General features: G+C 38.9%; 1 protein-coding gene across 1 annotated transcript in view; it reads right to left on the bottom strand.

Moving 5' to 3' along the window:
* Positions 1–3,772: 3,772 nt before the first annotated feature.
* LOC134843761 (uncharacterized) overlaps positions 3,773–14,333 on the bottom strand; it is a 103,025-nt gene continuing 92,464 nt past the window's right edge. The window contains exons 34-40 of the mRNA XM_063860024.1: positions 11,270–11,398; positions 8,969–9,244; positions 8,356–8,691; positions 5,817–6,040; positions 5,307–5,419; positions 4,600–4,922; positions 3,773–4,408 (exon numbers count right to left, since the gene is read on the bottom strand). Coding sequence (XP_063716094.1) covers positions 4,082–4,408; positions 4,600–4,922; positions 5,307–5,419; positions 5,817–6,040; positions 8,356–8,691; positions 8,969–9,244; positions 11,270–11,398 — 1,728 coding nt within the window. The 3' untranslated portion in view covers positions 3,773–4,081. The remainder of the gene's footprint in view (positions 4,409–4,599; positions 4,923–5,306; positions 5,420–5,816; positions 6,041–8,355; positions 8,692–8,968; positions 9,245–11,269; positions 11,399–14,333) is intronic.

Below are 14,333 nucleotides of genomic sequence, written 5' to 3'. Positions count from 1 at the left end.
TCTGCATGATCTCTTTTGCGGCTTTCTGTGGGCTCGTCGTTCATGTGGTTTTGTAATTCCGTGGGATCATCGGCTCGTGGTTCCGTGGGAGAGTAGGTTCGGCTCTCATGGTCATACGGTTGTCTTTCAACTTCTCGATAGTGGGGAAAAGCCGATGGCCATGGAGAATTCGGATACGGTGATGCCGACATGTAGGAGTCCAGGTATGCTGGAAATGGCTGATACAGCTGAGGCTGGCACTGATGTACCATCGAGGGGCATGAATGAACATGTCGCAGAGGGTTATATGGTTGCCCATATGTCGGTGAAACTGGCGAGGCGAAAGGTCGCGGGGGTGCTCGCATAGGGTTTACCGGTGTAGGAAGAGCAAATGATGTCGTCTCTGGTGCTGCGAGTGGTGACGGAGGCACAGGGATGTTAGAAGACAATGCAAATCGTGACGGAGAACTGGAAGGCACTGAACATGCGCTTTCGGCGTTGGACATTCACCTTGAGTCCGTAAGTTTTTACTAAATTGGGATGAAAAATGAGAGATGCAATTCTTATTGAGCACAAGATGAGGATGAACTGACTCCAATTTAGCGGCAAAGCTCCCATCTCTTATCAGCACCAAATTAATCGATACACCAGGATCAAGATAAGAGTCCACCAAGTAATAGCTTCGACACTTTCCACTCTTTTTAGCAAACCAGGCGACTGTAGCATCTATGCAATAATGACTGCTTAAAGATAAGACGGCTAATCGATAATGAAGGCGTCATACTGATAAATGGAACTAGACAGTGCAGTTCTGATCAGTAAAGCCGTCATTATAAGTGAATAAGTGACGCATTAGTCCTGCATCAAGGAAACTGTCAATAGTTAATTCTTGAACCAAGGCTCTTTTCATTTCAATCATTCAATCGCTTCTCAGTTCGACCATATATTAGAATCTTTCATTCATGTTATCATGCTAAGTAGAATTTTTCGGGCAAAGGAAAAAGTACAAGTCCTCGATGCCGTCACTTCCATCTGGGAAAGTGCTGTAATTCAATAATCAGCAACTGGTGGGTAAAAATTAATTGGTCTGATTGGCCGGGAAGTGCCTACTTTAGTGTCCCAGAAGACAGAAAAGAAAACGCAACAGCATGGAATATACGAAAACTCCACGAACACCATGATAATTTTGTCATCAGCAGAAGGCGGAATTCGAGAATAGATAAACTATCGTTCAACCCCAGACGGCTACACAGGTACTCGATGGTCTTTTTGAACATGGTAGGAGTGTCAAAAAAAGGATTCTCATCATCAACGACCCTTTCGTGTCCCAGTGAACCGTTCGTTTGGTCGACAAACCTCAGGATACTGCGGGGTATGGACCATCATGCAGTGGCAGTTTATACGCAGGTACTCCGAGTTGAGAAACGAGTCACAAGGCAAGTTAAGGAAATGAGTCGCCGGAGAATCACTGCCAGACGATTTCATAAAATTCTTGATTAAGGATGCTGAGAAATCTAGACCCGAATAAAAACCCTCAGAGCCGAAGCCAGAAAAAAACAACCAAGGAGCAAAAATCGCAGGAAGTTATTTTTAGTCGCCTTGATTATTTTGATTTGTCAGAAAATTACATCCCCTTGAAGTTTGCTCCATGCATCAACGGTGTAATACAGATGAAATTATCATGTAACTAATCAAATGTGTATTTTATCTACTAATTAATCACATCCAACTATCCTTATATTCTGTATGATGGTCGTTTACATCTGATGTCCTGAAAATTTATAATGTATTTGCTGATGCAACTGATTCTTATTTTTTATCGGTATTTAATTTACCGTATTCTATTTGTACACTGTATTCCAATTTGTGATTTTAGCTAGGATCGAATATCTTGCGCGCCGGAGAAAAGTTTCGTGTTGATTATTTGAAATTCGATTATTCAAAGAAACGAGCATTTGCTGGAATGAAATCCATCGAAAATGCGGATGTCACCCTGAGAATGCCTTTTGATTTGGCGGACCTTGCTGAAGAAGATTTTTTGTAGTAGCTGCTTGTTTCAATTTCGTTGTTTTTTCAAAAACAAATATGATTTCTTTTTCGTTGTTTTTCCAAAAACAAATATGATTTATTCTTTAATTCCCTTGTGCTTCGTTTTAGAACGATTTAAGCTGCGATCTGAGTGATATTACTCACCCAATTAGCCAAGTTTTCGCGACATTTTCGGCAATAAAAAGATGCGTAGGCTTGATGAAGAAAAAAACAGGACAAACTTTCATATTGGTTCCAGCTACACCAGTAACAAGAAAGGCCATTGGTTTATCATCCACACAGTCTGCTGCTAAATTGTTGGGCAGTATAACCTCAGATTTTTTTGGATGCCATCAATCTTGGGATTCTGTGCTGGGAGAAAATGCGATTTGTTACCAGCAAAAAAACGAACGTGAGCTAGACACTCTGATCAAATCTCTTAAGTTCAACGAACACAGAGGTTTCCTCATGAGCACAATCCGATGCCATATACGTGCATGCCGTGGTAGATAAGCCGTCGAGGATAACTACCGAGAAGTATTTAGACATAACATGGCCGAGTCCGCCCAGGATTTTTTTTTGACTTGGAATGAACAACTTGAACTGTTTCTACTGTTTGTTGTCAAGACTGTTTTGTTATGACTGTTTGTTGTTATTTGATCTCTTTATATTAACCGTAATTTGCCGTATTCTTTTTACTGTATGCAGTTTGTGTTATGGTCTGAAAATTAAGCTGGCCCGTCAAAGTTGCTCATAAAGAGTAAACTATCTCTTTGGTGTAATTTGCTCAAAGAAAGTAAATTATCTTGTAGATTATCTTGTAAGTTAGATTGGACTTGTTGGTGAACACCTAGTAAATAAAACTTACAAATTAAAACGTTACCACATATAAACATATATGTAAATGGAATCCGCAAACAAAATGCGGATTCCACCTACAATTTGCGGATTCCACTTACAATTTGCGGATTCCCTTTACAATTGGCAGATTCCACTTACAGTTGCGGATTCCGCAACAGCTCAATTTAACGATACAAATGTTTTATCATTTGTTTGTGGATTTCAAACTGCTCTGGCTTCTGCAAATACAGTTGCGTATTCCGCAAATTCGTCTATTTTCGGAGCGATTTTGAGCGGTGCAATGATTTAGGTAATTGTTTGTGGAATCCAAAACAGCATAGAAGATCAAAAAAAGTAGCAGTGTTGCGGATTCCGCGACAAATCTGATTTTGGCCTGTTGCAGATTCCGCTTTCAATGCAGAGAGTGCACAGTTTGGCCTCGTAATGGAAGGATAAAAAATAAAAAAACATTGTTGAAGATGTTTTTCATGTGCATAAATTTTGCATTTCAAACTCCGGCTTTTGTAACTGATTGATACCATTTTAAAAGAGATGAATACCGCTTAATATGGACTAAGCTTGCCTGAAATTTTAAAAACTATTTTTTAAAGGGGAGGAAATTGCGTTTTGAGGTGGCTTAAAAAGTTTAAACTTCGGTATTAAGTCCTTCCGGCTCGAAGTCCCGCCGGCCCCTGTTGTCCTAGACCAAGAAAAACCCAAGCATGGAAACCTCTCCCGCCTTCATTTCAGATTTCATTCTAACTAACTAAAGTTTTGGATTGTAACAAAACGGCCAGAGTTAGCGCGTGACAGTCTCGATAAAACATGTTTCTCTAAGGTGCCATTCACAACAAAAACACCATGAATAGTGTCAGGTCAAATACTATGATGGGCTAACAAAACTATATTGACAATATACCTAAATTATGTTATGCATAATGTAACACGTTTTCGAAATAAAAGAGTGTTGAGTGAAACTGTTTCAGAAAAACGATGAGTAGGGCTATCTAAGACCTGCACAATTTTTCATCGTCATAGTTAGTGCACTCGTATTCGCTAACTTTACAAAGAATAAATTATCTCGCATTCAAACTCAAAATTTGAGGCAAAAAAGTATTTAGAAGGAAGACCGTTGCATCTTGTGTTTCGAGAAACAATGCTGAGGGAGGATAGGCTTTGTAGTAAATTTGCCACTGATCTGATTTAAAGAATTGAACTGTTTTGTGTAAAAGATTTAGAGTTTGTCCAGAAACAGGCCCCCTTTCAGCGTGCGAGTTCGATGCAGTTTTGTTCGATTTGCCGATAAGTCGCGTAGTTCAATCGTAGATGCACTTTCAGCTTTCAAGTCGGCAGTTGTAACTCCTCGCTGCTTCTGACTTCGTGTGTTGTTGCGAGAGTGCAGCTGCTGTAGCCTGATGCCGGCCGCTAGTGCTTCCACGGCAGATGTGTTCGCAAGGTCAGTGGGTCGTGGTCGGGCATGAAAGCTGTGCACACTTTCCTGACACAGTCGATGCAGCTTCACAGTTTTAGACTTCTCGTACGAAGATGAAGGGTACACGATCTGGAACAAACAGCGAATGGTTCCAAATATAAGTTCAATATCATGAGCCCTATTCACTGTACCCTTTTTTTGAAATTCATCAAGACTTGGAGATAAAAAAACGATACTGCTAAATGCAGTTTGTAATTTACTCTACTTGTTTTAAGGGCATCAAAAAGAAAAAATGCAAGAGAAAAGACAAAAATTCAAACCTTAATTGGTTGGACTAAACCATCTGGCTGATCGGCCGCGGCCCTGGATAGAACTGATAGCTTATCTTCACTGGATACACTTCTCAGCTCACCCCACCCACTCACACCTTTCGCTCCTACACCCACCCCACCCTCTTCCCCGCCGTCAGCCCAATCGAGCGCCACCAGTGCAGCCGCACTGTGACTGCGGCTGCGTCGCGAGGACACTCCCGTCCCATTACTCCTCCTGGACCCGATCCGCACAAGGGGACTGCTGGCAACACCACTCGAGTACATGTCTATTCCCACAGATCGAGACGACAAGTAGTTGTCACTCTCATTTTCTGTAAAAACAGTCGCAAGCTCGATGAGATAAGAAACGCCAGAAGCGCTTTGAGGAATTAAGAAGCTCATGCAAGCATAAACATCTCAATTTAGGGGCACAACATTAGTTTGTCGTCGAAACACAAAGCCCGCATATTTGTAGAACCCGCGTAAAAAAACGATCTTAACAATCACATATAACAAACACCCTAAAAACATCTAACTCACTAGCATCAAATCATATGGTTATCTCTCCATTCTCAGGTAATCCGGTATTTTCATTTCACGAAAAATTGAAAAAAGCATGAATGTCACTTAAGTATACATTGACTTTTTAGATCATCCATCACAAATGAGAGTTAAGGATGAGGAATGATTGATTGACTAGTTGTTTGCATCTGCACCTGGCATGAGGTAGTCTAGGAGCAGCTGCAGTTCGAACTCTTTCTCGAACAGAGACTCACATGGCATGCAGTGACCACACAGTCTGTTGTACACAACCTCCTCCAGACACTCCCTGCATCAACAACACAGCATATACACAGGACACACAGACAAGACAACAGCACACAACTACACGAAGAGTGCGAGATAGATGGATGAAAGACAACAGCAAAAATTCATGGCTACACCAATTCGGATGCCAATTCTTACATAGCCAAACTAGCGAGCAGAGGAGCAAAACGCAATACTAACTAGCGGGCATTTTGAAACTGATCTCAAATTGCAATATCCCAAAGCTGAATAAAGACAAAAACTATGACTGTCTTACCATTGGAAAACTTGGCAGATTTGTGCAGAAAGAAGAGAACAAAGGTTCTGATCAAAGCTTCCATTCAATATTAGTTTTTCATATTTTCCGAAACGAAGTAATTAAGATGAATGTATAAAAATGCCTCATGAAAAGTACTAACAGCACATTGTCTCTGGACTTATCGTCCAATTTGGCAGTGCTGCTGGCCAACAGTCGCAATTGCATCAGAGTGAAGCCATGGGAGGGCGAGGAGGAAAAGGAAGCACTAACGTCTTCGCCTCCTCTAGAAGTGTGCAGCTTCGCCTTAGAGCCAAGTATTCTTTTCCGGCTCTTTTTACCCAAGGAGCAGATTTCGTTCTGGTCACACGAGATTGCTCTGCGCTGCTAAAAACGACTCCGGGAAACATTAATCTCATACATCAAAGACAATTGAAATAATTGATTCAACAAAGTTTGATGTCAGATACATTATTAGGAACAAAATTTAACAAAACTGCTTGCATCAGGGCGAAGCCCCGCATGTTCCGACTGCCTTTCAAGTTCTATGGAGCAGTAATAACATGAAAAAATTAAATGTAACAAAAAAGGAAAAAATTCTTTAATTTGAAAACTTTTGTAAAAATCATCCACCCACACGCCATATAAAGTACAAAGTGATCTATTTCGCTACTATTAGCAAACCAATTATGACAATAAGCTTCCTTTAACCAATTAACCCTCCGCTTACAGGTTGATAGCACGAATTATATCGCGCGTTAATTGTCCCAATTGGCCAACATGGCAATTTTTGGTGCATAGACATTTGTGTCCCAGACATTTCTGTCCTTGACAAAACAGTCCAAAATTTTAAAATTGTACCAGACATTTATGTTCCAGACAAAAATGTCCTCAACTGTTTTGCGAAAATAATTTCTTTGATTTGACCTTGTGATTTTTAATGCTTTGTTCTTTTGAGGTTGTTTGATCGCTCTTTAATCAGATTCTATGCGTACCAATTAGCCATAGAACAGTCAAAGTGAGACAAAACTTTCAAGAAAAATCAAATTTGAAAGCGCATTTGGCCGAGCGATGGAGTCGTAAGCTTCAAGGTCAAAAGGTCTGAAGTTCCAATCTCGGGTCCGACAAATAAATTAGTCGTAATTTAGTCAATAATTGAAATTAAAAAACATAAAATTCGGCAAAGTTGAAATGCGTTGACTTGATTGAGCCAAAAGGGAAGAAGATGGGAAAAATTTGATTAAATTGATAATTTTGCCGTTTTCAAATCGGGTCTAGCTCAATTTTTGAAATTTCCCTGTTTGTATTCCCGGTAGACTGAATGTGACGCCAGACGCTTTGGCTCATGTGTTAATCTGTTAATCGTCCTCTGGTTGGCAGAATAGCTCGGGATTACTGCAGCAGTCTCTCTGTTGATGTATCTTTGACGGGGTGGCTCATCTGCCACAACTGCTCTTGTTTTGAGAGCTGTCCTGAATTTTCGTTTTTCAATATCGGCTTTAAGTCCCCATAACTTTACGAAAAATGATTACAGTTGAAATATCGTTTCCAATTTAAGCCCAGGACAACAAAACCTTTTGAATGATAATTAAAAATTCCGTCAAAAATGCCTAGTTAAAAATTTGACATTTGTCTGAAGAAAAAGCCACCCGAGCACAAATATTACGTTACTTTCGTTACGAAAGTCGGAACAACAAGACTGCTCGCATCAGGGCAAAGCCCTGAATGTTCCGTCTGCCTTTTAAGGTCTATGGAGCAATAATAGCATGAAAAACTGCCAATTTGGACCGATTTCTTGGACGGATTAAATCTCCGCTTACGCGTTAATAGAGCGAAATATATCGCGCATTAATATACCTAAATGGGCCAAAATGGCAATATTTAAACCCCCATAACTTATCTTACCTTTCCCTTATCTTTACAAAAAAAATGATCACAAATTTAAAAAAAATTCAAGTTTGAGCTCTGGACAACAAAATCTTTCGAATAATATAAAATTTATGTCAAATTGTTGGTTAAAAACTCGAAACTTGTCTGGAGAAAAAACCACCCCGAGCCTAAACATTCTTCCTCTTTCTTCGAAAGTAGGAACCAAATCTTCAACAAGATTGCTCGTATCAGGGCGAAGCCCTGAATGTTCCGACTGCCATTTTAGGTTTTTGGAACAGTGATAACATTTAAAAAATTAAATTAAATAAATTAAAATAAATTTCAAATTTAAAAAGAAAATTTTTTTCTTCTAAAATTTGAAATTTTTAATGAAAATCATCCCCCCGCACGCCATATAAAGTACAAAAGGACAGATTTTGCTCCTTGTAACAAATCAGTTATGGCAAATAGGCTATTTCAACCAATTTGGAACGATTTCTAACACGGATTAACTCTCCGCTTACGCGTTAATAGCGCGAAATATATCGCGCGTTAATTGTACCAAATTGGCCAAAATGCCAATCTTTAAACCCCCGTAATTTACGATAAATGATCACAGGTGAAATATCTTCTTAAATTTGAGCTCAGGACAACAATACATTTCAAATGATATTAAAAAAATCCGTCAAAAATGGCTAGGTAAAAAGTCGAAATTTGTCTGAAGAAAAAAAACCCACCCGAGCACAAATATTCCGTTACTTTCGTATCGAAATTCGAAACAATTACTCAGTAATGAACACCAAGAGCGCGCATGTGAGATGATGAGCACTGACCATTGATGCTATTGTAGGTAGTGGGGAGTAGTCATTTGCATTTTCTGCTTCTGTGTCAGTCAAACTGTGCAAGGGAAGAAGACGAGATCTGTAGGGACTGTGGGATACGACTGACGATCGATGACTAGCAGTAGTAGCACAAGGCGAGTAGTCTGGTCCTGTTAGAGTCGGGAAAAACCAGCCCCCTCCCACGCTCAGTGGCCGCGAGTGTCTCCTGGAGTGTGGGCGCGAATGGGAGGCATCAGTAGCTGCCGCTGAGTTCAGCTGGCTGGCCAGAGTCATCGTGCGGCTCATCAACTCATCCACCTGTTTTTCCAGCTCATCCATCAGACACTCCTTTAAAAAACAACAACAATTTATCAAACCAACTCTCAACTTAAGAATTTTAAAATAATAATTGAGAGTAGCACAGCTTCAGGGATCTTTTCTTACACTTAAGCCCGATCACCAATATTCTAACGTATTTTTATGCAATAATTTAGCACGATTTTGTGCTTGCAATTTTATGTGCAAGAATATATCATAAGTTTTGACAATTCTACCCATGTCATCAACCCACCTCTCTCGTCGTAACTAAACTGACGTTTGTGATACGAGTGAATGCAATGCTCACCAGTTGGAGAGGTACCCGGTATCTCTTGAGTGAGTCATGCTTATGGCTGGATTGATTCTGTGGACTGTGGCGGGCGTAGTGGGGAGATGCACCCCATCGAGTCCTGGCCTGCAAAGATCCATACTGCAAAGAGTCCAGTAGTCGCAGACCAAGTTTCCCAGAGTAGGCTCTTAAAACTGACCACAGAGAAGTGATGAGGGATACTTTCTCTCTCTGACGTACCGTTAAGCCAGAGTGCTGCTTCGGAGCTTTCTTCACAAAGAATACAACTCGGCTCTACAGACAATTAAAACGAAATTCAATTTGGATTTGCGAAGATAACCTCGAGAACCAGTTGCTGTGCAAGTGTTGGCACAATGTACGAAGAAAACAAGAACGCTCTTATTATGGCCAAGCCCTGAATGTTCCGACTGCCCTATAAGGTCTATGGATTAGCTTTCATTTGAAAAACTTTAACAAAAATTCCACAAATTTTATTTTTTCTGAAAATCATCGCCTACACGCCATCTAAAATACAAAGTGATAGTAACGTAACGATTGGTACAAATAACCTGCCTCAATTCTGTTTGGAATATTTTCTGAGCCGAATTTTCCTCTTACGCGTACAAATATAGCGCGCTTTGTTGTCCCACTTTGTCTACTTTCAAATCTCCGTAACTTCACAAAAAATGATCGCATGTGAATCAGTTTTTTGAGTTTTAGCTCACAAGATCAACATTTTTCAGATGATACAAACATTTTGCATAAACTGGCTAATTACGAAGTCACAAATTTTCTGAAGAGAAAAACCATCCCGAGCGCAAATATTCGGACATTTTCTTTGAAAGTCGGAACAAAACTAAAAAAAAACATCGCTATTTTTTTTATCCTTTCTCTAAATTGTCTGTAACTTTTTTAGTTATTAAACTAAGGGTAACTGAACTGGGAGACAAATTGGAACAAGAGTGCTCGTATCAAGGCGAAGCCCTGAATGTTCCGACTGCTTTTTAAGGTTTCTGGAGCAGTAATAACATTCAAAAATTAAATGAAATAAAACAAAATGAAATTTTTGTTCTAAAATTTGAAATTTTTAAACAAAAATCATACTGCCACACGCCATATAAAGTACAAAAGGATAGATTTCGCTCCTTGTGACAAATCAACTATGGCAAATAAGCTTCTTTCAACCAATTTGGAAAGATTTTTAAGACGGATTAACTCTCCGCTTACGCGTTAAGAGCGCGAAATATATCGCTCGTTAATTGTACCAAATTGGCAGTCTTTAACCCCCGTAACTTTACAAAGAATTATCTTTTCAAATTTGAGCTCAGGACAAGAATATCTTTCGAATGATATAAAAAATTCCGTCAAAAATGGCTAGTTAAAAAGACGAAATTTGTCTGAAGAAAAAAACCCACCCCGAGCACAAATATTCCGTTACTTTTGTATTTAAAGTCGGAACAATAATGTGAGAAAACAATAGCTCAATTGACTTTAAATTTGCAGTGAAATTAAGCAAAGAACTCGGCCTCTCATCAATTTTTGTCTAATTTAGCCTGAGAACCGGCAATATTCAGACCATTGAAGCCAAGGGCTTTAATAAAGTACCCCACTTAAAACCATACGCAATTCAATTAGCTTTCAATGAGGTGGTCATAATGTCTACGAAAAACACGCCCTACACACCATAGCCCTTTAGTGGTGGTCGGAATAACAACATCCGTTTTATTGTTCGGACTTTCGATACGAAAGTAACGGAATAATTGTGCTCAGGGTAGGTTTTTTTGACGGAATTTTATATCATTCGAAGGGTATTGTTGTCCTGAGCTCAAATTCGAAAAGATATTTCACCAGTGATCATTTTTCGTAAAGTTACGGGGGTTCAAAGATTGCCATTTTGGCCAATTTGGGACAATTAACGCGCGATATATTTCGCGCTATTAACGCATAAGCGGAGAGTTAATCCGTCTTATAAATCGTTCCAATTGGTTGAAAGAAGCTTATTGGCCATGTTGATTTGTTACCAGGAGCGAAATCTGTCATTTTGTAATTTATATGGCGTGTGGGGTGAGGATTTTGATACGAGCAGTCTTGTTTAATATATATATTATGTTTATTTATATATAACCGTTCGTTTTCGATAGTCTTTCCAGCTTTTAAAAAATTTTTAGAATTTTTCCACAACCCAAAACTGAGTGCAAAAAATATGCATCCCAAAACCGTGAGTTAAGATAATTGGCTGCCGCAAAAATGACTAATTCTTGCCGAAAAGTCAATTGATTAAAGTCAGTGCTTCATTATGATTTAATAACGTGGCCTCACCATTGTCAATAGAAGGATTCCTTCAGGCACAGACCATTGGGTAGCACAGCTGGTGATTACTGTCTCGACTTGACATGGGAAGAAAGAGCGCACTTGACATAACCCAACCACAAGAACAACTCCCGACAGCTGAACACACGTTAAAATTCATTTGAGACTTTTTTTGACATCCCCAAGATTAAAAACGGTCTGTTTAGTCGGACGCCAAACAATGCTTTTATCTTTTATACAATATTTTTTTTTACAAAAAAAGAGAGCCAAACAACTCTTCTCGAGCCTAAGGGATAAACAGGGACTACTATGTTAAAGCCCAAACATTTTAGCTTGGACAAATGCGTGAAACTAAAGCACATAAAGATAACAAGACTGCTCGTATCAGGGTGAAGCCCTGAATGTTCCGACTGCAGGTTTATGGAGCAGCAGTAAAAGCATAAAAAATTTAAATGAAATAAAATAAAATGAAAATTTTTTCTAAAATTTGAAATTTTTTGTGAAAATCATCCCCCCACACGCCATATAAGGTTTAAAAAGAGAGATTTCGTTCCTTGTAACAAATCAATTATAGCAAATAAGCTTCGTTCAACCAATTTGGAACGATTTATAAGACGGATTAAATCTCCGCTTACGCGTTAATAGCGCGAATTATATCGCTCGTTAATTGTCCCAAATTGGTCAAAATGGCCAAAGTGGCAATCTTTAAACCCTCATAACTCTACGAAAAATGATCACAGGTGAAATATCTTTTCAAATTTAAGCTCAGGACAACAAAACCTTTTGAATGATAAAAAAAAATTCCGTCAAAAATGGCTAGTTAAAAAGTCGAAATTTGTCTGAAGAAAAAAAAACCCACCCCGAGCACAAATATTACGTTACTTTCGTATCGAAAGTCGGAACAAAAACTGATTCTATCGTGAATTTTTTTTCTTCAAAAATTGCTTTTTCCTCGTACGCTGACTTGCTTCTTACAAATCTGGGTAATCGAGTCAACCTACAAAAGCCACGAACTAAGAAAAAAAAATCACAGAAAGCTGATTAGCCAGAAAAAAAATATATTTCCTTTATTTTCGATGTTAATTTTCAATTTTAACTACCACACCTGTACTCTTTTGAAAACCCAACTGAAGTACAATGGTGAAAATTGAAACTATTCAGAACCACACAAACTTCGGAGAAAAAGAAATACTTCAGCAGAAAACCATTGAGCCGAAAAAAATCAACAAGACTTAAGACTTAAAAAAAGACTTGTATGAAATAAATTGTTTTTTTTTTCAGTTGATATGATCAATTAAAAAGCATCAGCTGTTCAAACTGATTCGTAACCGAAAGTCAAACGCTATTGAGCTACCAATGCTGCCTGCTACAAAACATCAACCCTACATATGCAACTTAGTTTTGAAAAGATTAGTAGTATCACGATGAAATATATAGTACCAGGAATATAAAAATTATTAGTTTCGGCTCGGTTAAAAAAAATTGAACTTCAACGTATTGAGTTAGGTGTTATTGGTTAACTCATAGAGTAATTTCAGATAAGGTACACCGTCTGCTCGTCACGCTATCTTATTTTCGGCCGGATAGATTCGTGCAACTTCTTAGTCTAATACCAATCTTAATCTTACTCTTATATCTCCTAGTTTCAATAGATCTAAGGTATACTGGTTAATTACGAGTCGGTCTCTTGGAGAATACAACTAAGTTCTAAGTTAAATTCAAATCTCTCTGGTGCTGAAATTACAAGTAATTTCAGCACTTACAAATAATTGGGTTGTTAGTTTGATGGATTATGATTGGTTAGTATTCAATATTTTATAGGGATAAAATATCAGAATAATATCCAAAAATAAAATCTAGTTTAGATCTGGTTCCACCCATCCGGGGTTTACAGAGTTTTTGTTCTTCAATGTTCTACTGTAATGGAGGATGGATGATGACGTTCTTTTGCGAGCATCTTGCCTTTTCCGTTCAGGAAGAAGGATCTTTTCTGGAAGCTCCAGGAAGCTGGAATCGTCGATAAGAACTTGTTGTTCGGTTGTGACCATTTGCCGCGATGGTTTCGGGAGATTGGATCGTGATTTCTGATCGGTTGCTGTGATCATTGGTTCTGTTACATAGAGAGGGTTGGGTATAAGACATGCTCATCAACATAATTGGGGTGTTCATCATTAGGATCTGACTAGGCATAAGTATATTGGGGAAAAAAGGGTAAACATATTTTTAGGAATTCTTTAGTAATTGTGTGATTTGGATGATTAATATATGTTCGTGCTGCTCCTGGGTGAGAGGGGAATGGATGATTGGGTGATATTCTTTTGAAGGTTCTGTATGCTCGGTTTGTACTGGATAAGGATGGGTTGGACGTGGAAGTTTGAGCTAGCGAAGGGGTGTAAATTGAAGAGGATGGGAGTTGATAGGTTTGGTGATTAGATTGTCTAGTTCATAAGACATTTGTGTCTTCGGGGCTACTATTGTTAGATCTTTGACTGGTTAAGAAGGAATATGAGGGTGTCACGTTGGAAATGAAATACGGAGTCGAGAGAGGTTCGTTTCTGGTTTGGGAGTGAAGGGGTTGAAAAGGGGGTTGGCAAAATGTAGATGGGCTGGGTTCGAATTTACCAAATTCATCAGGGGTCTCTTGATCTGAGTTTTCAAATTATGAAATAGTATGATATACAGTGATATTTGAATTAGTGTCTGAATCCATGCCGGATGAAATGTTAACATGAGGTGATTCAGGTGGGGGAAAGCAAAAAGTGGTATGACAGGGATGTTGTTTTGAAGGTTGGCTGGGTAGGAAGTTGAGCGATGGAGTGATCCAAATTAGCGGCTCATCATGGGCTAAAACGATGGTTGTTCTGAGAACGAAAATTAGTGGCATGTGGTCGTTCAACTATTTGTTCGTATGTGTCGTCAATATGAGATTGTTGTGTTACTATGTGCTGAATTGGGCTTTGTGGGTAATTTTGTCTTGAGGATATGAGATCTGACAGTGTTATGTTTCTAAAATTTTGTGGTACTAACGATAATGGATAATTATGATTTAGATTTTGTAATTGTGGCGCCGTAG

Source organism: Symsagittifera roscoffensis, chromosome 4, assembly GCF_963678635.1.
Source record: "Symsagittifera roscoffensis chromosome 4, txSymRosc1.1, whole genome shotgun sequence".
NCBI classification, from domain to species: Eukaryota; Metazoa; Xenacoelomorpha; order Acoela; family Convolutidae; genus Symsagittifera; species Symsagittifera roscoffensis.
This window is presented reverse-complemented; position numbering and strand designations above follow the sequence as displayed.